The sequence below is a fragment of the Pan troglodytes genome, chromosome 13 (genome assembly GCF_028858775.2).
Source record: "Pan troglodytes isolate AG18354 chromosome 13, NHGRI_mPanTro3-v2.0_pri, whole genome shotgun sequence".
Taxonomy (NCBI): Eukaryota; Metazoa; Chordata; class Mammalia; order Primates; family Hominidae; genus Pan; species Pan troglodytes.
The window spans coordinates 112,421,502-112,445,066 of NC_072411.2; the positions used below are offsets into that span (position 1 = coordinate 112,421,502).

General features: G+C 37.0%; 1 protein-coding gene across 3 annotated transcripts in view; it reads right to left on the bottom strand.

The window, feature by feature from the left end:
• Nucleotides 1-8,706: 8,706 nt before the first annotated feature.
• The window catches only part of ACADL (acyl-CoA dehydrogenase long chain), a 36,880-nt gene continuing 22,021 nt past the window's right edge, over nucleotides 8,707-23,565 (bottom strand). For 2 of the 3 annotated variants that reach the window (XM_516063.8, XM_009444195.5), the window contains 4 exons: nucleotides 23,249-23,362; nucleotides 15,129-15,256; nucleotides 12,723-12,809; nucleotides 8,707-8,950 (listed from right to left, as the gene is read on the bottom strand). In XM_516063.8, coding sequence (XP_516063.3) covers nucleotides 8,857-8,950; nucleotides 12,723-12,809; nucleotides 15,129-15,256; nucleotides 23,249-23,362 — 423 coding nt within the window. In that variant the 3' untranslated portion in view covers nucleotides 8,707-8,856. Of the gene's footprint in view, nucleotides 8,951-10,021; nucleotides 10,061-12,722; nucleotides 12,810-15,128; nucleotides 15,257-23,248; nucleotides 23,363-23,565 lie in introns of all 3 variants that reach the window. The other variant, XM_009444193.5, reaches the window with a different exon arrangement.

The window sequence follows — 23,565 nt, forward strand, 5'->3', positions numbered from 1 at the left end:
GAATAGAAAATATCCCAGAGATCATTGTAAGAAAACATCCTACCTTAGAAATCTTTTCACTTTCTGCTATACATAAATTACTAGAACCTATTCCTAGCTCTAGAGGACTGTAATCACTATGTATGTGTGCACGTGTGTGTGTGAGAAAGCGGAATAGAAGGAGAGAGATTTAGGTCTGCCCAGCAGCCTTTTTTGTTCCCTTTCTTTTGATAATACCACACTGCTTCAGAGACTGCTTCTCCCAGTCCACATATTCCTGATGGAACTGTCAATCATAGTCCATTTCTTCCCTACCTTATAATGACAGATGCAGGCCTGAAGCAGCACAAGGTGATTTTTACAGGGCTCATAATGAAGGTCTTCTACAGGGTTCATTAGGCCAATTTGCAAAGAAAAGTAGAAATAAATGGATATAGCATAAATGCTGGCAGTTCTAAGCTCCAGAATCAGGCCCTTGAAACTCCAGTTCCTACAGGTCTTTATATGAGCTGCTCTGCAATACTTTTAAGCAACTAAACTTAAGTTCTTGCCTAGGGTGGTTTCAGTTGGGTTTCTTTTGTCATTTGCACCTGACAAAATCTTGGGAAGGTAAACAACATACCCAAGGTTGAGCGGCTCCTAAATGGCAGTCATTCAAACCTTACTCTGTCCATCTCTACACAACAGACTTTTCCTACTGTGCTAATTTACTTTTTAAACCTACAGATGTTTCATTCCTAAAATCTAGTTTTCTTCAAGATTGGGAATGGAAGGAAAAGAGGCTGCAGTGAAGTGGGGCAGTGTGGAAGGGGTCTGTCTAGTCCTCTGTCACTTTCTGGCAGTAGGAGAAAAGTGAAAGCCACAAATACAGTAAAATGTAACAAAAAATTATATTAATCCACTTTGCATATGAGAAAGATCCTAAGCTGGCAACTATACAAACTTCTGCCTAAGAGCAAATCAAAGCTGTATAGTTCTAGGAAAGAATGGTATAGGTATAGGGTGATTTCTGCATTTCCAACTGAGGTACCCAACTCATCTCACTGGGACTCGTTAGACAGTGGGTGCAGCCCATGGAGGGTGAGCCAAAACAGGGTGGGGTGTTGCCTCACCCAGGAAGTGCAAGGGGTCAGGGAACTCCCTCCCCTAGCCAAGGGAAGCCAGGAGGGACTGTACTGTGAGGAACTGTACATTCTGGCCCAGATACTACATTTTCCCCATGGTCTTTGCAACCTGCAGACCAGGAGATTCCCTCGGATGCCTACACCACCAGGGCCCTGGGTTTCAAGCACAAAACTGGGCAGCCATTTGGGCAGACACTGAGCTATCTGCAGTTTTTTTTTTTTCACACCCCAGTGGTGCCTGAAACACCAGCAGGACAGAACCGTTCACTCCCCTGGAAAACAGGCTGAAGCCAGGAAGCCAAGTGGTCTAGCTCAGCAGATCCCACCCCCACAGAGCCCAGCAAGCTAAGATCCACTGGCTTGAAATTCTCACTCCCAGCACAGCAGTCTGAAGTCAACCTGGATGCTCGAGCTTGGTCAGAGGAGGGGCATTCGCCATTACTGAGGCTTGAGTAGGCGGTTTCCCCCTCACAGTGTAAACAAAGCCACCTGGAAGTTTGAACTAGGCAGAGCCGACCGCAGCTCTGCAAAGCTGCTGTAGCCAGACTGCCTCTCTAGATTCCTCCTCTCTGGGCAGGCCATCTCTGAAAGAAAGGCAGCAGCCCCAGTCGTGTTTATAGATAAAGCTCCCATCTCGCTGGGACAGAGCACCTGGAATAAGGGGTGGCTGGGAGCGCAGTTTCAACAGACTTAAACATTCCTGCCTGCTGGCTGTGAAGAGAGCAGTGAATCTCCCAGCACAGTGCTCAAGCTCTGCTAAGGGACAGACCGCCTCCTCAAGTGGGTACCTGACCCCGCTGCCTCCTGACTGGGAGACACCCCCCAGCAGGGGTCGACAAACACCTCATACAGGAGAGCTCTGGCTAGCATCTGGCAGGTGCCCCTCTGGGACAAAGCTTCTACAGGAAGGAACAGGCAGCAATCTTTGCTATGCTGCAGCCTTCGATGGTGATACCCAGGCAAACAGGGTCTGGAGTGGACCTCCAGCAAACTCCAGGAGACCTGCAGCAGAGGGGTCTGTTAGAAGGAAAACTAACAAACAGAAAGGAATAGCATCAACATCAACAAAAAGGACGTCCACACAGAAACCCCAATCAAAGTTCAACAACATCAAAGACCAAAGGTAGATAAATCCATGAAGATAAGGAAAAACCAGCACAAAAAGGCTGAAAATTCCAAACACCAGAACATCAATTCTTCTCCAAAGGATCACAACTCCTTGCCAGCAAGGGAACAAAACTGGACAGAGAATGGGTTTGAGGAATTGACAGAACTAGACTTCAGAAGGTGGGTAATAACAAATTTCTCCAAGCTAAAGGAGCATGTTCTAACCCAATGCAAGGAAGCTAAGAATCTTGAAAAAAAGGTTAGAGGCATTGCTAACTAGAATAACCAGTTTAGAGAAGAACATAAATAGCCTGATGGAGCTGAAAAATACAGCACGAGAACTTAGTGAAGCATACACAAGTATCAATAGCCAAATCAATCAAGCAGAAGAAAGGATATCAGAGATTAAAGATCAACTTAATGAAATAAAGCATGAAGACAAGATTAGAGAAAAAATAATGAGAAGGAATGAATAAAGCCTCCAAGAGATATGGGACTATGTGAAAGGACCAAATCTACATTTGATTGGTGTACCTGAAAGTGATGGGGAGAATGGAACCAAGTTGGAAAATACTCTTCAGGGTATTATCCAGGAGAACTTCCCCAACCTAGCAAGATAGGTCAACATTCAAATTCAGAAAATACAGAGAACACCACAAAGATACTCCTCAAGAAGAGCAACCCCAAGACACATAATCATCAGAATCACCAAGGTTGAAATGAAGGAAAAAATGTTAAGGGCAGCCAGAGAGAAAGGTTGGTTTACCCACAAAGGGAAGCCCATCAGATTAACAGCAGATCTCCCTGCAGAAACCCTACAAGCCAGAAGAGAATGGGGGCCAATATTCAACATTCTTAAAGAAAAGAATTTTCAACACAGAATTTCATATCCAGTCAAACTAAGCTTCATAAGCAAAGGAGAAATAAAATCCTTTACAGACAAGCAAATGCTAAGAGATTTTGTCATCACCAGGCCTGCATTACAAGAGCTCCTGAAGGAAGCACTAAATATGGAAAGGAACAACCAGTACCAGCCACTGCAAAGACGTACTAAATTGTAAAGACCATTGATACTATGAAGAAAATGCATCAACTAACGGGTAAAATAACCAGCTAGCCTCATAATGACAGGATCAAATTCAGACATAACAATATTAACCTTAAATGTAAATGGGCTAAATGCCCCAATTAAAAGACACAGACTGGCAAATTGGATAAAGAGTCAAGACCCATTGGTGTGCTATATTCAGGAGACCTATCTCTTGTGCAAAACACACATAGGCTCAAAATAAAGGGATGGAAGAATATCTACCAAGCAAATGGAGAGCCAAAAAAAAGCAGGGGTTTCAATCCTAGTCTCTCTAAAACAGACTTTAAACCAACAAAGATCAAAAAAGACAAAGAAGGGCATTACAGGGATCAATGCAACAAGAAACACTAACTATCCTAAATATATATGCACCCAATACAGGAGCACCCAGATTCATAAAGAAAGTTCTTAGAGGCCTACAAAGAGAATTAGACTCCCACACAATAATAGTGGGAGACTTTAACACCCCACTGTGAATATTAGATCAATGAGACAGAAAATTAAGAAGATATTCAGGATTTGAACTCAGCTCTGGACCAAGTGAGCCTAATAGACATCTACAGAACTCTCCACCCCAAATCAACAGAATATACATTCTTCTCAGCACCACATTGCACTTATTCTAAAATTGACCACATAATTGGAAGTAAAGCACTCCTCAGCAAATGCAAAAGAACAGAAACCACAACAAACAGTCTCTCAGACCACAGTACAATCAAATTAGAACTCAGGATTAAGAAACTCACTCAAAACCGCACAACTACATGGAAACTGAACACCACCTGCTCCTGAATGACTACTGGCTAAATAATGAAATTAAGGCAGAAATCAAGACGTTCTTTGAAATGAATGAGAGCAAAGAGACAATGTACCAGAATCTCTGGGACTCAGCTAAAGCAGTATTTAGAGGGAAATTAATAGCACTAAATGCCCACAGGAGAAAGCAGAAAAGATCTAAAATCAGCACCCTAACATCACAATTAAAATAACTAGAACGGCAAGAGCAAACAAATTCGAAAGCTAGCAGAAGACAAGAAATATCTAAGATCAGAGCAGAACTGAAGGAGTTAGAAACATGAAAAAGCCTTCAAAAAATCAGTGAATCCAGAGGCTGTTTTTTTGAAAAGATTAACAAAATAGATAGACTGATAGCCAGTCTAATAAAGAAGAAATGAGAGAAGAATCAAATAGACATGATAAAAAACTGATAAAGTGGATATCACCACTGATCCCACAAAAATACAAACTACCACCAGAGAATACTATAAACACCTCTATGCAAATAAACTAGAAAATCTAGAAGAAATGGATAAATTCCTGGACAAATACACCCTCCCAAGACTAAACAAGGAAGAGGTCCAATCCCTGAACAGACCAATAACAGGCTCTGAAATTGAGGCAGGAATTAATAGCCTACCAAGCAAAAAAAGCCCAGGACCACACAGATTCATAGCCATCTTCTGTTGCAGGTACAAAGAGGAGCTGGTACCATTCCTTTTGAAACTATTCCAAACAATAAAAAAAGAGGGAATCCTCCCTAACTCATTTCATGAGGCCAGCATCATCCTGATACCAAAACCTGGCAGACACACACACACACACACACACACACACACACACACACACACAAAACATTCAGGCCAATATCCCTGATGAAAATCGATGCAAAAATCCTCAATAAAATACTGGCAAAGCATATCCAGCAGCACCTCGAAAAGCTTATCCACCACAATCAAGTTGGCTTCATCCCTGGAATGCAAGGCTGGTTCAACATACACAAATGAATACACTTAATCCATCACATAAACAGAACCAATGACAAAAACCACATGATTATCTCAATAGATGCAGAAAAGGCCTCCGATAAAAATCAGCACCCCTTCATGGTAAAAACTCTCAATAAACTAGGTATTGATGGAATGTATCTCAAAATAATAAGAGCTATTTATGACAAACCCACAGCCAATATCATACTGAATGGGCAAAAACTGGAAGCACTCCCTTTGAAAACTGGCACAAGATAAGGATGCCCTCTCTTCACCACTCCTATTCCACATAGTATTGGAAGTTCTGGCCTGGGCAGTCAGGCAAGAGAAAGAAATAAAGGTATTCAAATAGGAAGAGAAGAAGTCAGATTTTCTCTGCAGATGACATGGTTGTATATTTAGAAAACCCCATCATCTCAGCCAAGAAATCTCCTTAAGCTGATAAGTAACTTCAACAAAGTCTGAGGATACAAAATCAATGTGCAAAAACTACAAGCATTCTTATACACCAATAATAGACAAACAGCCAAATCATGAATAAACTCCCGTTCACAATTGCTACAAAGAGAATAAAATACCTAGGAGTCCAACTCACAAGGGATGTGAAGGACCTCTTCAAGGAAAACTACAAACCGCTGCTCAAGGAAATCAGAGAGGACACAAACAAATGGAAAAACATTCCATGCTCATGGATAGGAAGAATCAATATCATGAAAATGGCCATAATGCCCAAAGTAATTTATAGATTCAATGCTATCCCCATTAAGCTACCATTGACTTTCTTCACAGAATTAGAAAAAACTACTTTAAATTTCATATGGAACCACAAAAGAGACAATATAGCCAATTAAATCTTAAGCTAAAAGAGCAAAGCTAGAGGCATCATGCTACCTGACTTCAAACTATACTACAAGGCTACAGTAACCAAAACAGCATGGTACTGGTACCAAAACAGATATATAGACCAATGGAACAGAACAGAGGCCTCGGAAATTACGCCACACATCTACAACCATATGATCTTTGACAAACCTGACAAAAACAAGCAATGGGGAAATGATTCCCTATTTAATAGTGTTGGGAAAACTGGCTAGCCATATGCAGAAATTTGAAACTGCACCCCTTCCTTACGACTTATACAAAAATTAACTCAAGATGGATTCAAGATGTAAATGTAAGATATAAAAACCCTAGAAGAAAACCTAGGCAATACCATTCAGGACATAGGCATGGGCCAAGACTTCATGACTAAAACACCAAAAGCAACTGCAACAAAGCCAAAATTGACAAATGGGATCTAATTAAGCTAAAAAGCTTCTGCACATCAAAAGAAACTGTCATCAGCGTGAACAGGCAACCAACAGAATGGGAGAATATTTTTGCAATCTATCCATCTGATGAAGGGCTAATATCCAGAGTATACAAGGAATTTAAACAAATTTAGAAGATAAAAAACAACTCCAACAAAAAGTGGGTGAAGGAGATGAACAGACACTTCTCAAAAGAAGACATTTATGCGGCCAACAAACATATGAAAAAAAGCTCATCATCACTGGTCATTAGAGAAATGCAAATCTAAACCACAATAAGATACCATCTCACGCCAGTTAGAATGCCAATCATTAAAACGTCAGAAAACAACAGATGCTGGAGAAGATGTTGAGAAATAGGAACGCTTTTACACTGTTGGTGGGGGTGTAAATTAGTTCAACCATTGTGGAAGACAGTGTGGCGATTCCTCAAGGATCTAGAACCAGAAATACCATTTGACCCAGCAATCTCATTACTGGGTATATACCCAAAGGATTATAAATCACTCTACTATAAAGACACATGCACATGTATGTTTATTGCAGCACTGTTCACAATAGCAAAGACTTGGAACCAACACAAATGCCCATTAATGATAGACTGGATAAAGAAAATGTGGCACATATACACCATGGAATACTATGCAGCCATAAAAAGGATGCGTTCATGTTCTTTGTGGGGATATGGATGAAGCTGGAAACCATCATTCTCAGCAAACTAACACAGGAACAGAAAACCAAACACTGCATGTTCTCATTCATAAGTGAGAGTTGAAAAATGAGAACACATGGATACGGGGAGGGGAACATCACACACCAGGGCCTGTGGAGGGTAGGGGGGTAGGGGAGGGATAGCATTAGGAGAAATACCCAATGTAGATGACGGGTTGATGGGTGCAGCAAACCACCATGGCATGTGTATACCTATATAACAAACCTGCATGTTCTGCACATATATCCCAGAGCTTAAAGTATAATAAAAAGGCTGGGTGCAGTGGCTCACGCCTGTAATCACAGCACTTTGGGAGGCCGAGGTGGGCAGAACACGAGGCCAAGAGTTCGAGACCAGCCTGACCAACATGGCGAAACCCCATCTCTACTAAAAATACAAAAATTAGCCAGGTGTGGTGGTGCGTGCCTGTAATCCCAGCTACTCAGGAGGCTGAGACAGGAGAATTGCTTGAACCTGGGAGGCGGAGGTTGCTGTGAGCAGAGATCACGCCATTGCACTCCAGCTTGGATGACAGAGCGAGACTCCATCTTAAAAAATAAAGTACAGTAAAAAAAATTTTAAAAAGACTGGTATCAAAATATTTTTTCTTCCCTCTCCTCTCTCCAGTTGTAATGGCTGTATTAAAAAACAATGTTTAATATCAACAATACCAAATAAAATGTTTGTGTTCTAAGTTGAGTAAGAATACATCTGTTTCCATGTTAAAGCTACTTTAAATTAATGGTTTATTTTTTGTAATTACTTTTAAGTCTTAAATCAAATGTCATTTCCTCACTTTTGAATTTTAAATGCTTACTTTATTGTTTACATTGCACTTATGCTTGAAATTATCTCTTTTACATATTTACTTCTTACCTTATTTTACTACTTATTTGTTTATTCACTTATTTTTTAGTGATCTTGCCAGTTTTGTTTGTCATCATTGTATTAACAGCCTGGTTTATAGAAGACATAAAGTAATCATTAAGTTAATAAATACATTAACTGTTGCAAAAGAAAAGCCATTGCTTTGATACCTATAAAATGTACCAATATCTTGAAATTAAAGATGATGGATTATTCTGTGTTCTCAGATGTCAGCAATTGACAGAACCAAGGCATTCCCTGGTTCAGGGTTAGGCAAATACTTAGCTGAGTCCTAGAGGTTTCAAGGCAGTAAGGTATGATGGCTTCCAGCTTCAATGAAAGCTGTTCTCACTCAGCAGCGTTTCACAGAGATGTTCTGCATAAGCTTTTGTTTGAAGAAAGAGTTCCATTGCTTGAAAACGGGGTTGGAGTACAGTGGTAAAAACCACTGTTCTAGGGAATTTGGAGCAAATGGTAGCCGAAATGAGTTTACATTCTAAGTTATATTTACTTTTCCCTTTAAAAGTCAATGTGCTATCTTATTAATGTTTTTATACTATAGCGACATAAAATTATTTCTGCCTTGGTTTGAAGATTTGAATGATTTATGCTTTTTAGAATTTTAGAGATAAATGAAACACCTAGGCAAGATTCAGAAAACCATTTACCTTTGGCTACATAAAAAACTGTAAGTTAAACCTTATATTGGAAAACTAGAATTTTGGCTTCAAAGATTTGTCCTTCCACTGTGTTAATCTTATATTTATATTTTATTTCCTTCTCTATAGAGAGAGCAGGTAAAAACATGTTTAGTGTTTCCTCGCTTTCCAAGTTACATTTTATCTTGAGCAGATTTAAAACGAGATTAGCTGTAATAGGATTCCAGGATGTGGGCAGATGTCTACTTGTCAAAGACAATCTCTCTTGCAATCAGCTCCTTCATTATTTCATTTGTACCACCATAGATTGGCTGAACTCTGGCATCCACATAAGCTCTGGATAAATCAGAAGATGATTGAATGAATAAATAAAATATATTAGAAACTGTAAATTTTGTCTTACCAGGTAACTCATAAACTATTCAATTAGTGAAGTACAAACAATAAAAGTCCTTCATAAATTACTTATTTTTTCAATATGGCATTCATCCTAAATTGGAATAATAGTAAAAAAACTATTAAGATGTTAATAATCTGTATAGCTTTGTATTAATTTGATTAAAGAGATTACAAATTCAAAATAAAAATAATGAGTATGTTTCATCTGATTTAATTTTGTAAAATTCAGCACATATGATAACACTCTTAAAAAGTCTGTTTTAGATTAGGAAATGCACAGGATGTCTTAGTTTCTTTTTATCTTTAATGTTTCCTAAAAAGTTGAAATCCACTGGTTTTATAGAAAACAAAAGAAAAAAGATACATATTTTCTAGCATTCCCACAACCACTATCACTATCAGGAATATAAACTAATGCTTTAGCAAATATTATTTCCCAGAAAGTTAACAAGTAACTTGTTTTTTGGAAATGGTTAATAGTCACTTCAGCAATGTGTGGAGTTAAAATACTAAGTGGCTGAGTCCATTGCCATACCCACACCAAAGAAAAAAAAAACCCAAATATCATCAGTTCACTTTTGATAGTCATGATAACAACCATACCACTGTACAGTTGTTTTTATCTTTTCTCATCTCATTTTATCCTCTCAGCTCTGGGACTGGGGAGGGATAAATGTTAATACTGTTTTCCTGGTAAAGGACCTAAAGTAGAGAGAAGTTAGTATATTTCCTAATTAATGGTTGCTATTTAATGGTCACTAACAACACATCATTGGCAGACTGGAATGAGGATGTAGGTATTCTGCCTCTTTTTCAAATATCTTTTTTGTATATTGCAACACTTTCATTGGCCAAAGCACTTAGAGCTAGTTATTGAACTTTGGACTTTCCTGGTAGACACACTCAAAGGCTTTTCTTTTTTTTTTCTCAAGTATAATCTTGGTGTTTTGTTTTGTTTAAATTTGATTTTTAAGACAAATTAAATATGCCAGCTCTCTAGGAACATACCATTTTTGGACTTATTCTTCTCCATATTCATCAGGGTTCCTTACAAAGAAATGGACACTCAGTAAATATTTACTGATATGATTTACTGTGTTACAAAGGAAATTTACAATCTCAGAACTTTCTGCTGAAAGCCTTAAAAGCTTGAGATATTTATGTTTTCAAACATTTTTTTCTGAACGGATTTTGCTATTCTCTACAAAATCTAGCACCTGCATTTTGAGCACTTACCTACTGTAAGCCTACTTCAGCAGTCCCAATGCGTTTAGATATATATATATATTTGTAAATGGGCTAGGCTTCTTTTTACATTAAAGAAGTTCCAATGGAGTAAAGCAGAGATTAGTAGACCTTTTATATGTTACTAATTAAATTTAGTCATCAACTAAAATTAACAGTGAAAGGCAGCAGCAGAAATGTTTAACCACACTGCAGTGAAGTTCTACATCTAAGGCAGCTCTTCCCAGCATGGCAGAGAAATCTTAAAATGACAAGGCTTAAATCTCACTCCTCACAGGCTCGAGCCTAATGAGTAAGACTTATTAAATAAACCCACATGCTGAAGACCAGTTATTAAAGAAGACAAAAACAAAAAAACAATATAAAAAAGCAGAGAAAACACCTCTTATCTATGAAACCAACCCTCAGCAACATATATATAAACTAATGTAGTTTAGTCTGGGGGATATAAGAAACACAATTAGAAGATTTTTTTTTTATCAAATCAAAGTCTATACATTACATCCACATATTGCCAATGTGTCTATGTAGCTTTTTTTTTTTTTTTTTTTTTTGGTTGTTGTTTGTTTTTTTGAGACAGTCTCACTCTGTCGCCCAGGCTGGAGTGCAGTGGCGCAATCTCGACTCACTGCAACCTCCGCCTCTCGGGTTAAAGCGATTCTCGTGCCTCTGGAGTAGCTGGGACTACAGGCACCTGCAACCACGCCTAGCTAATTTTTTTGTATTTTTAGTAGAAATGGTGTTTCGCCATTTTGCCCAGGCTGGTCTTGAACTCTTGACCTCAGGTGATCCACCCGCTTTGGCATCCCAAACTGCTGGGATTACAGGAGTGAGCCACCGCACCTGGCCTCAGTGGCTTTTTTGATATTAGGCGATATATGGGAAGAGAAATAGCAGTCTAGTTTAAAAATTGATACAATCTTTGAACTAACAAACTGGCCAAGAAAGGTGATTATTGTTTCTTAAAGAGAATGTAAGTCTCTCAGACTGAAACCAGAGATTTCAAATAAGCCATCAATCTACAATGTTTGCTTGGTACCAACTTGAAGGAGTTGACTCCGAGAAAACAGAGACCAAGGCTTATGCCACGCTCTAATCTTAAGCCATTTAGATGATTGCTTTCTCCCCACCTAATAGGCCTTTCTTAAATGTGAACTAAACCACACAAACATTGAGCCACTACATAGCTTCTGTTCTTAATGTAATTTTTAGTAAAATATTTTTTCTAAGGACTATAAGCATATTAAATGTTTCCAATTATACTTACCAAAAAGATAAATTTGAAATCATTAGGCTGCCAGTTTGAATGTAGGTTTCATAATTTTTCCCTTTAGATACTTTATATTAAGATAATCTTAAAACATTTTTAGAAGCCTATAGCATTCTTACTCTCAGATTCAGAACAAACTGAACTTTTCTGTATAAATAAAAATTTTCCTTGGGAAAATTTTCTAAACCAAAATCATTGCTAAATAATCAGAAAAATATATTTTCTAGGGTGATGAGGAAAAAAAGCTATGGGGAGACTTCTGAGGCAAAAGACTGTTAGGAGAAAAGGAAATTCTGGAGATTGAGGAAGAAATATGAATGGGGACACTGCCTATTTACAAATTAGTACTGCTTCAAACTGATAAGAATATTCATATATGATAAAAAGATATATTTGATTTCTTTCAATTTGAAGGAAATAAATCTATTTAGAAAGAATAAAGATTTTTAATTTTTTTAGAACAAAACAAATAATCAGATATTTAAGATATGTGACAACTTAGATCCTTTTCATATGCCAGTTAATTTTTCTGTATTGCTTTTTTTTTTTTTTGGTTTAAAAAAAAAAGTAGTATTTGGCCGGACGCAGTGGCTCACGCCTGTAATCCCAGCACTTTGGGAGGCCAAGGCAGGCAGATCACTTGAGGCCAGGGGTTTGAGACCAGCCTGGTCAACATGGCAAAACCACACCTCTACTAAAAATACAAAAAAATTAGCCAGGTGTCATGGCACGCACCTGTTAATTCCAGCTACTCTGGAGACTGAGGCACAAGAATTATTTGAACCTGGAAGGTGGAGGTTGCAGTGAACCCAGATCATGCCACTGTACTCCAACCTGGGTGACAGAGCGAGACTGTCTCAAAATAAAATAAAATTAAAAATTAAAAAATTAAAAATTAAAAAATTAAAAAATTTTTGAAAATACTATTTGTCCTTCTACATAAGGATTCAAATAAAGCCAAGGATCAAGCTTTTGTTTATTGGTCTCTTTACTTTATTTAAGAAAAATAAAATCCTAGTAGGGAGTTGATAAAAAAAAGCTGTTTCCATTTGCTTGAATACATTTTGTCTGTATTCAGCTGAAAAATTCAAAAGATTGCACACCTCCTTTCCCTCTACATTTGATGTATAAAGTAAAGAAATTTTCCTTTTTCTTCACATCATAAAGAAGAGTGTATCAGAAAACTATACTTACTTTGCAATTGGGTACTCCCACATGTATCCCCAACCTCCATGGAGCTGTACACAGTCGTAAGCTACACTATTTTGTAACTCAGATGCCCTAAATGACCAAAATAAAAGGCAGAAAAGAAATGTTTGAAATGGATTTTCATGAGGTGCTTCAAAACCAGAAAACTAATTATTTACAATTGTTTAAATGTGCACATTTATTAAGCAATTAGAACGGCATATTAGCTAAGCAAAGAAGATAAAAATTACATATGAAATATATTTCAAGAGAATTTTCATATAAGAGTACCTTTTTCATCAATTATATTTCTTGCTAGGTTTTTGTTAGGCTAGAAACAAAAGGTAGAAAACTCAGATGATTAGATTTTGGCTATATGAGGCTAGAAAAACATGCAGTAAAGACTTGAATATGTTCTAATTTATTTGGATTCTCTATATGATCTAAATTACTCAGCCACCTAGTTCTTTTTGCCCTTGTAATATGCATTTTTTCTCCAATGATGTCACTTTCTACTTGAAGATCACGATTCTGAATTTCAGTATAAAAAAGCACTTTTTTAGGGTTCTGACTTTTCAGAAATAAATTGAAGATAAAAGTGAAAACCTAAGAGGGCAGACTAACAAAGTATATGCTATCATATAGGAAACATTAGAAAATTATATAGAGATTATTATTCCTGAAGTGTGTGTATTAGTATTATATATAATGTTTGTATACATAAACATGCAGTGCTTGAGAAAAATTCTTTTCTGATAATATCACAATTCTATCATTAAAATTCATGATAGAGATTTTATTCACCTTAACATAAAAATACATTAGTTCAAAATTCTTTTCTACTTATTTTTCTTTTCTTTCTTTCTTTTTGTTTGTGAGTTTGTTTTAGTGATGGAGTCTCACCCACTCTATGGCCTAGGTTGGGATACAGTGGCACAATCATAGCTCATTACAGTCTTGAACTCCAGGGCTCAAAGGATCCTCTCACCTCAGCTTCTCAAGTAGGAGTTACTACAGTGGCAAGCTACAGCACCCCACTACTTATTTTTCAATAGTGGGAAGCATAAAGCAAAAATAAGGGTAGATACTTCTTTTTATTTAAAATAATTTAAAACTCAGACCGTACGACAGGTGAGGATATTTCTAAGCAATATATTAACAATATAATTATTAATAGACAAGACTTTGGGGACAATAATATTTGGAATTCGATAATTTTTTATATTTGGCAAGTATTTTAGTGAAATATTTACTGGGCTATAACTAGTTGCCTCCTGTGTTTCAATGTGAAATATGAGCATGTGTATAAACCTGAGGTTTTCAAATAACAAGGTCAATGGCTATCCAAACTTCCCTTTTTCCAAAAATATGTAAATTTTTTTTACACTTTTTGCCACTAGTCAAAGAACTTCTTGTAAATGTAAATATAAAAAGTCTCCTCAAAAGTGCAAGTTTCTGAAAAGTAATTCCACATTATTTTTCAACCTGGCAATTTTGTTATTATGGGATCATTACATAAAGCACAAAATATTTCCCCTGTTCTACCTGTGATTGAACTGAACACAAGTTAATGAATAATGACAGGAATTTATTCTAGGTTACTCTTGGGCTAATGATATGGGAGAATGTTTGTTTTTAAAAGAGGAAACCAAATCTACTTCCAGAATCTGATTTAGACTGTATATTCTAAAATCTTAAAATATACAAAAGTCTGACATACAGGGATGTTTTTTCATTCAACTCATCTTTAACACCATTGCTAATAATCTTTAATTCAAATCGAAGTCTTTCTAAACTTAATAGGATTTTTATTCTCCTTTCACTTAATAGAGCCTGTGAAACTTTGATTGGACAGCCAGTTCTTCCTGAATTTTTTCTTAAAATTGGAAAGCACCTTAAATAGAAAAATCCTGTCCAACTTAGTCATTTCACAGATAACAAAAACATTTTCCTGGATGGAATTAAGTTTAATTATAGTTATTTAATAAAAGAATTGGGACTCTATCTCAAGACTCCTAAGTTTTACTGTTCCCTTTCAGCCTCACTATACTGCCACTCTTCAGATAATTTGAAATTAAACTATTACTTGAATGAATGAATCAGTCATCCTATCAATATCACTCTTCATTTTCCCACTCTTAATATTTTATTTTCAATAGCAAGTTAAGAATTAAATACTAACTTTGCTTGCCTATTAGGATAAAAAAATTAAATACCAACTTGAAACATTTTTAGCACATTATACATATGCTTAATGGAACTTTTTAGCATTTTTTTTTAAAGTGGAGTCTCACTTTTATTTTTCATTTCACAGATTTCTTCCTTTAAGACCCTCAAGGCTGAGCTTAAAATTGGCAGAATTCCATATCAGTCTGAGCACACACTGCACTCTAATTACTGTAGCATGCATACCAATATTTCGCCATGCAAGCAGTGGCGGAGTCCAAACGTTTCGCTTCATGCAGCTGGAGACAGTTGTCCACAAATGCTCGGGTTACACATATATGTGTTTTTAATTCTGCTAATTTATGTTGCACTGTCTTGAATTTAAAGGAAATAAAAGAAAAAAGTGAGCATGGTAGAAATATAAACTTCAACCCACTTAACATATCAGAAATTATACAATAAAAGATCTTTAGGGCAAACAAAAGTGGAATTGTTGGTTTTTTCCTCCATAAAAATGGCATTTGTTACCAAATCAGCTTAAATTTAAAACTCACTATATTTCAGTGCTAAGGAAATTTGTACTAAAAGATGCAAAAATAGTTTAAAACATAAACAATGTCTTGTTTCAGATTGTAAAATTTAGACGAGGCAAACTTCTTGAAAAACAGCATGACTTTAATGTGTGAGCACCATCTTGTGGTACAGTTATTTAGGTACAGCCGTTGAAAACACCTATTGTATTTTCCTCCAGAGATTAAATCCTTGAAGATTTTTTTCTTTATTAATGAAATTAAGTATACAGATTTTGCTACTCTGCTTCTAACATCTGGAGGGACAAGTGGTTTCTATATATGTTCATAAACATCAAAATATAAGGTATTATTTAATATTGCACAGTATTTAATCTAGATCTGTAGAAAGCAATAGAATAAAATCAGAGTACTAAAGAGATCAAAATCCAGTACCCTCATCCTCTTTCATCCCTTCACATTATCCCTTCTGATATGGTTTGGCTCTGTCCCTACCCGAATCTTATCTTGAATTGTAGCTCCCATAATCCCCACATGTTGTGGGAGGGACGTGGTGGGAGATAATTGAATCATGGGGGTGGGTTTGTCCCATGATGTTCTTGTGATAGTGAGTAAGTCTCATGAGATCTGATGGTTTTATAAAGAGCGGTTCCCCTGCACACGCTGTTTTGCCTGCTACCATGTAAGATGTGCTGTTGTTCCTCCTTCACCTTCCGCCATGATTATGAGGCCTCCCCAGCCATGTGGAACTGTGAGTCCATTAAACCTCTTTTTTTTTTTAATAAATTACCCAGTCTCAGGTATTTCTTCATAGCAGTATGAAAATGGATGAATACACCTCCCGTACCTCTCAATAGCTTGTTTAGCAGTCTCTAGCTTGGACTGAATGGTCTGGGATTATCAATGTTAATATAGCTATGTACCTACCTCCTGCTGGCCATGGACAACCCATTAGCATTTTTGGAAATCATTCTATTTAGACCATTCTCAATTGTTGCTGACTGTCCTTGCTTCAATCAAGCTTTATTTCATTCCTGACTCTAGGCTCTCACACTCAACTTGGAGTGTATATCTGTTCTCTTTGGCACTGACTCTTGAGCCTCCCTCAGGAAATTGGCTTGAACTTGAAATACTAGGTTCCCACTTTGGGTAGCTCCAAAAGTATACTCCATTCTAGTTGATTTCTTAGGTCCAAGGCCCAGATATGGTCAGCTGGCCTATCTTCTTTGTGAAAATTCAGATAGAAACAGTTCTGATCATTCTGCTGTGAAATGAGTAAGAACTTCACTGTGGCTAATAGAAAGCATATACATGGAAAGTTACAGGCAAAGGTGGTGCAGTGAAACTCAAACTAGAAATTAAACTCATCCCACCTAGGTACTACCAAGTCCAAAGCCACAGCTGTGTTCTCAAAGGAGGGTGGTGGGACACATCCTCAGAAGATACATGGTCTGCTTTTAATGCTGGCTACAGCAATTCTCAAGTTATAAAACTGATTCTTTCACTGTCATTGTTGGTTGGGACAGTTTTGATACTTACCATTTCTGGAAAAGAGTAGAATGGGAGTGTAAAAAGACCCAGGACCAAGCAAGACCAGGGTGTATCAGGTGGAGTAAAGCTCTGAGGGGCAGATTCCTTACAGGTATATCAACATAACTACTGTGCTGATGAAAACTCCAACTGACTGTCTTTCCCCTGGTTTTATTTCACCCTGTTCTAGAAACAGAGAGTGTAACTGGCATCGAATGATTCCAAAACTAAGCAATGAGAAGGTTGGCACCCCACTCCTTCCATCTCTGTATTCTGGCCTCTAGTTCTGAACATGCTGGGTCACATCAAAACTTTCTTCCCTGCTTATTGTTTCCCTTAATTTTTTCTATCTCCATTTCTATTCATCATATATTTAATTAGGTCAAATATCTACCCTTTAATCAGCACAAAGTTTCCCACTCCCAACCCACACATTGAAGTTTACTCTTAGACAATATAAAGATGGAACAAAAAAAAGAAAAAAATAGGCAAATAATATATATATCGAAAACAGATGAGTATTCCATGAAAATCCCTGAAGATGGTTTCTAAGCCTACTCCTAGTTTAGTTCAATGACACTATGTATGACACTTTATTTGGAAAATAAGGGTGGATCCAACAAGTCTCAAGATATTTTTTTGCCTACATGATGCCACATTTGGGAATTTATGCACTGTCTTTACAATATGAAAGAGTAAAGATATCTAAGCCTGATTCTCTCATACAAGAGTCGTTCCTTTGTAAATGCTGGAAACTTCTAGAAGCTGAAGTAAAACTTCAAACCAGAATGGAATGATTTAGAATTCTTGCATCAGTGCATTCAGTGAAGTCCAGAGGTCTGAGAGAATAATGTCTCCAAGAGTACATAATTTACTCTCTGAGGATAAAAAGATTAAATATTTACATATTCTTGCCATTGGGTTGAGCGTTACTAAACAGATTTGGTCTTTGCTTTTCACTGCAGACACTGCATTATGCTTTCTGAAATCATCGTCTAATCAAAGGCAACTAAAAATTAGACCACACATTACTAGCCAAGTGCTCTTAGTGAATGATCGACAAGGTCATAGCAGTATTTTAAAGTCATTTATATTTGTTAATAAATAATACTGCAGCTAGCATTAAAAATTATTCTGAAGTTACTAAATGGGCTGGATGGAGTCTTTCAGAGTTCTGAATGACAGAATTCTTAGAATTATGGAAATGGAGAACACCTTGGAGAGGTTATCTAGCCCAGTATTCATTTAAACAACAGCATCAGTTGCTCTCACATATTATGGTTAAAATATAAAATAAAACACACTAGGTTTGCTATTTGATAGTTAATTAGTCCCATGCTCAAGGTCTTAAGAACTGGATATTCCCATTTTACACACATGTCAAGAAGAAGTATTATTTTTTTCCTCTCTATTCCTTTCCCTAATTCTTTATGCCCTTAGAATTAAGAACACATACCACACAGGAAATGACTAACCAAGAGCTCTCATTAGATTAGAAAAAACATTCCATTTTCACTTCGTTGCCCACTGAGTGAAGGAAATAGGAAAAGAAAAAAGGCCCATCTGCTTTGCACGTCTGGGCAGTAATAACAGTATATAGGTAAAGAGTGTAGGTTCTGGAATTAGAATATATGTGTAATTTGGGGCAAGTTACTTAACCTCTCTATACCTTAATTTCCTTAACTGTAAAATAAAAATAATTAAAATACTTATATAGATTTGTGAAGAAAAAGAATGAGACCATTCACTTAGCAGTGTCTGGCAGATAGGGAGCAGTCAAGCAATAATATCCATTATTATTATTTAACATCTGGATTTTACTGTTTTATTGTCTATTCCGTAAAAAACCATAAGATCGACATAAACTATGGAGAGCATAGATTTTAAAATCCCAATAATTATTGCTACATCCATACGTAGGTTTATATTCTAAAAAGAAAATAAATTTTGTGACATGCATTTCAACTGGTCAGAAAGCCCCAAAATGTTCAAAATTCAAGGATAACAAAGAGAATGGAAACTGAATAGTTATATAGTTATAAAATGACATGTGGCCAAGTATATTGTAATATTTAAAGCTCTTCTATTTCAATTGAATAACTAGAACCATAGTGTACCCAGCTCTTGAATACAAGGTATAGGTATGTACAGTATCGGTTATTCATCATCTCTGAATATACTCCTAGCTTGAAATATGAAAATATTATTCAAATATATTTATTTAGATAAAATAGGAAGATCAGAAGACATATCTCAGAAATCTCAGAACATATACACTTACTTGGAAAACAATACTACTAGCTATCAATAATGTGACCTGTGGAAGTAGAATGCTACTGCCACCTACTGAAAGTTTAGGGAACTAACTTTGAAAGAAGGCAACAATAAAATGATACTTCTTTAAAAAGGAATGATTAAAGTTATTTATTTTTTGCTATTAAAATACAATAAATATATATTTTAAAAGAATATTTTTCCCCTATGAGAAAACAATATGGACCACTTTCCTATTTCCTTCATGGTTAAATGTCAAATTACATGCTTTCTGAGCCATTCAGGCAATCTGGGTAACAATATAGTCATCCTTGTTGTAATCTAGTATTAAGTTCATAAACACAGGAAATGTAGATTTCCAAAGGAATGGAAACATGTCTTTTGGTTCAACTGTTATACCTTTAGCCAAAATAAGGCTAAAGGTATATTTTTGTTTTTGTATTCATTTTTGTGGGGAGCAGGGAAACAGGGTCTTGCTATGTCACTCAGGCTAGAGTACAATAGTGAGATCTCAGCTCACTGCAACATCTGCCTCCAGGGCTCAAGCGATCCTCCCACCTTAGCCTCTTGAGTAGCTGAGACTACAGACACACACCACCACACCTGGCTAATTTTTGTATTTTTTGTAGAGATGAGGTTTTGCCACGTTGTCCAGGTTGGTCTCAAAGTCCTGGGCTCAAGCAATCTGCCTGCCTAGGCCTCCCAACGTGCTGGGATTACAGGTGTGAGCCACTATGCCTGGCCTTGGTATAAGTGTTTTAGTAAACATTTTTGATGTTTAAGTGGTGGTGGTTGGATTTCAGAAGCAAATGATACTCATTCCACTTTGGGTACAGTTGAGAAAATCAGAGTGATATCAAGTGGTAACACTTCCTTCATATTGCCAGGAGCGTAGTATGTGTTTCTAGAGTTACACCCATCAAATTACAGTTGAACACATTACCCTTAGGAGGCAATCAATATATATTTGTTCAGTGAAGCAAAAAGGAAAAAATCATATATGTCAGTTTTTCTCAATGGGAAATTATTGATATTTTGAGTGACACAATTAGTTGTAATCCAAATGTGAATTACAGGACATTTAACAACACTGTCCTCCAGGGCACTATACAAGTTATACCTCCAGTCAACTGTGCACACCCACCTCCACCTCATTCCTGACATTTCTAAACACCTGAGTGAAAGGGCATTCACTGAGAACCTCTGATACGTGTAAATCAGTGATCCATAAATGAAAGGGAATATAAAGTATAACATCCTTGCTCTTAAGGAAATCAGAATTTAATCAAGTCAAGTCATATTGTTTTGTTAAATGTTTTCTTGATTGAGTGTACCTCATTTTTAGAGATTCAGAACAACTGTTTTAGGTTTGTTATGTCAATAAGAAAAGTTAGGATGTAAAGACTTTTTTTCAGGATGGAAAAAGTTAATTTGATGACAATACAGGTAGCAAACAGTTCCCAAAACGATAAAGAGAGGGTCTAGATCAAGAGCAAGAGGAAGTAGATGGTAAAAAGGTCTCCCATATTTAAACAAAATGGAGCAAGGCATTATGTAAGGAATAAAATAAGGATAACAGCTAATTTTAATGTGGGCTTACTTTGCCAGGCAATATTCCAAGCGCTTTATGTATATTACCCCATCTAATTGATAGAGACAGGAGACAGCCGAGGGTCTCTGGTGAAACCCTGCCTTCAAGCCTAAACAGCTTAAAGGCTGAAAAACCCGACTGCTGGTCCCAGATGAAGCCTGCCCTTTCCCAACTGATCCTTTCTGAATAATGCCCACCTGTGCACTGGGAGGACGGGGTGGAGCCTCGGGAAGTTCACACTGTTTGCAGAGGAGAGGAGCCTAGCCTCTCCTGTTCCTGTGTGATGACCTAGGATTCAATCTGTGAGGCAGGAGAACTGCTAGCAGGACTTTCTTTCACTTTGCTGAGAGTTCCTTTCTCCTTTTCATTTAATAAACCCTGCCCTACTCAATCTACAATGTGTCTGCGTGCCCAAATTATCCTGGTCCTGTGACAAGAACCCAGTTTTTTCTACAACATAATCCTCACAACAACGCTATGAGGCAGTCTCTGATATTCACAAGTAGGAAAATATTTTATAAATATTTACAAACATTATAAATTTTAAAGCTTTATAGTCATAAAATTTTACAATTTTGCAAATCAAATACATTTTATATATTTACAAATAGGAAACTATTTTTGAGAGAGAGAACACGCCTAGACTACGGAGATTCAAGTAGCTGTGTTAGGACATAAACCACACTTGAACATAATTTCTAGAATGCTGGTTCTGAAAAGCCACCAAGTTGTTTCATTTCTACCTTTCCCTTCACAAAGCCTTTCAGCCAGTCATTCTACTTAAAAATTTTTAAGTCAAATCCCAACTCCAGGTTTTTTGCTGGTGAGATGTTTTGCCAATTTGATGACCACATGAAGGGATTATAAACTATTCCTTCATTTAAAAAGAAACTATAGGGTCTAAAATTTAATTAGCATATTTAGTGACTGCGGCCACTATATACTGAGTTCTTTTGCAAAAACCCTCAAGTTCCTGGGAAAACTCAATCCTAGGTAAACACAATCATCTGTCTTTTCTCTATGTTTGTACCTGGGAAACTAAACTCTTATCATAAAGCTGATTGATACACAAAAAGCAGAAGGTAGTTTAGTTTCTCATTCTGAAGAAGATATTTCATACCTCCCTCACCCTTCTGCAACACCTCCATGCCTCCTTCACTCACCTGTCTTTCAAGGACTTTCTCTATTGTTATTTATTTATTTATTTGTTTATTTTTGAGATGGAGTCTTGCTCTGTAGCCCAGACTGGATGGAGTGCAGTGGTGCGATCTCGGCTCACTGCAACCTCTACCTCCTGGGTTCAAGTGATTCTCCTGCCTCAGCCTCCCGAGTAGCTGGGATTAGAGGTGTGCACCACCATGCCTGGCTAATTTTTGTATTTTTAGTAGAGATAGGGTTTCACCATGTTGGCCACGCTAGTCTCGAACTCCTGACCTCAAGTGATCTGCCTGCCTCAACTTCCCAAAGTGCTGAGATTACAGGCGTGAGTCAGTGTGCCTGGCCACATTATTTAAAGAAATAGAAGTCTTCTATAAAGAACTTTTGTAGTTTTCTACCAACAGAGTGATGTATCTGTCTGAACTCATAGATGTCCTTTGCTCCTTTCTTCCTGTGCAAATGAAGGAATCCCTCTCCTGTTGATGGGAAGGCCTATCTTTCCATGTGTCAGCATCCACAAACTCACCCTTTCTCAAAGACCTTACACAGTTGATTATTTCCTTCCTATCTACAACCTTTCCCTCTTTATTAAATCCTTTCTTTATATACAGGTATTAAAATATGCACCCACATTCCCATCCTAAAAATAACGACAAAAAATTAATAACTCCCAAATATCTCCCTTGACTCTCAAATCTCCTTCCCCTCCCCTCTTCCCTTACCACCCTTTCTCTCAACTACCATTCACAGCCAAACTCAGGAAAGAGTTGCCTACCATCAGTATTGTTTTACGTCCTCATTTCTATCTACTCATCGGGTGTGTCACCCTCCGCCTCCATTAATGGCTCTTACTAAATAATCTCCATATCATTGTATTCAATGAGCACTCTTTGCCCTTCATCTTATTTTTCCCCTAAGCAGCAATTGATCCCACTCCCTACTCCATGAAGCCCTCTTTCCTTCCAGCTTCTGTGACAAAGCTCTCCTGATTTGCTTTCTCCTTTCTGTTTATTCATTCTCAGTCATCTTACAGGTTCCTCCTTTTCAGACAATATGAATTCCAAATATGAATTCTACCTTTAAATCTTGTAGTCTTCCTCAAGGACTGTGTCGTAAGACCACTCCTGTCTTACTCTCTACTATCTCTCCTTAGTGATCTCATCCACTTCCATGGTTTCTAATATCACCTTACATGAAAATAACTCCAAACTTCTATTTACCCCAGGCCATTTCAGATTAGTAAACTGATACCATCTAATACTAAACCACAGTGACAAGCTTACCTGTAGGTGAGCAACTGTTTTGCCAAAAGCTTTTCTTTGTTTAACATAGTTCCTGGTTTCTTCAAACATGAATTCACTAGCTGAAATTGCCACATCAGCAATTAACAGCCTTTCCTATAACACAAAAATCAGGTCTTAAACATTACTCTAATTATGCAAGTGATTTTCACACAATTTCAATTACGATAAATCCTATAAATTATAATAAACTCATAAAGATTAATTTATATCTTAACTCCTTATAAGAAAACAGATTTATGAGATTCTTTTGACATATCTCTAATCACTTTCTAAAGCAAATCCTTTATTTTTATGAA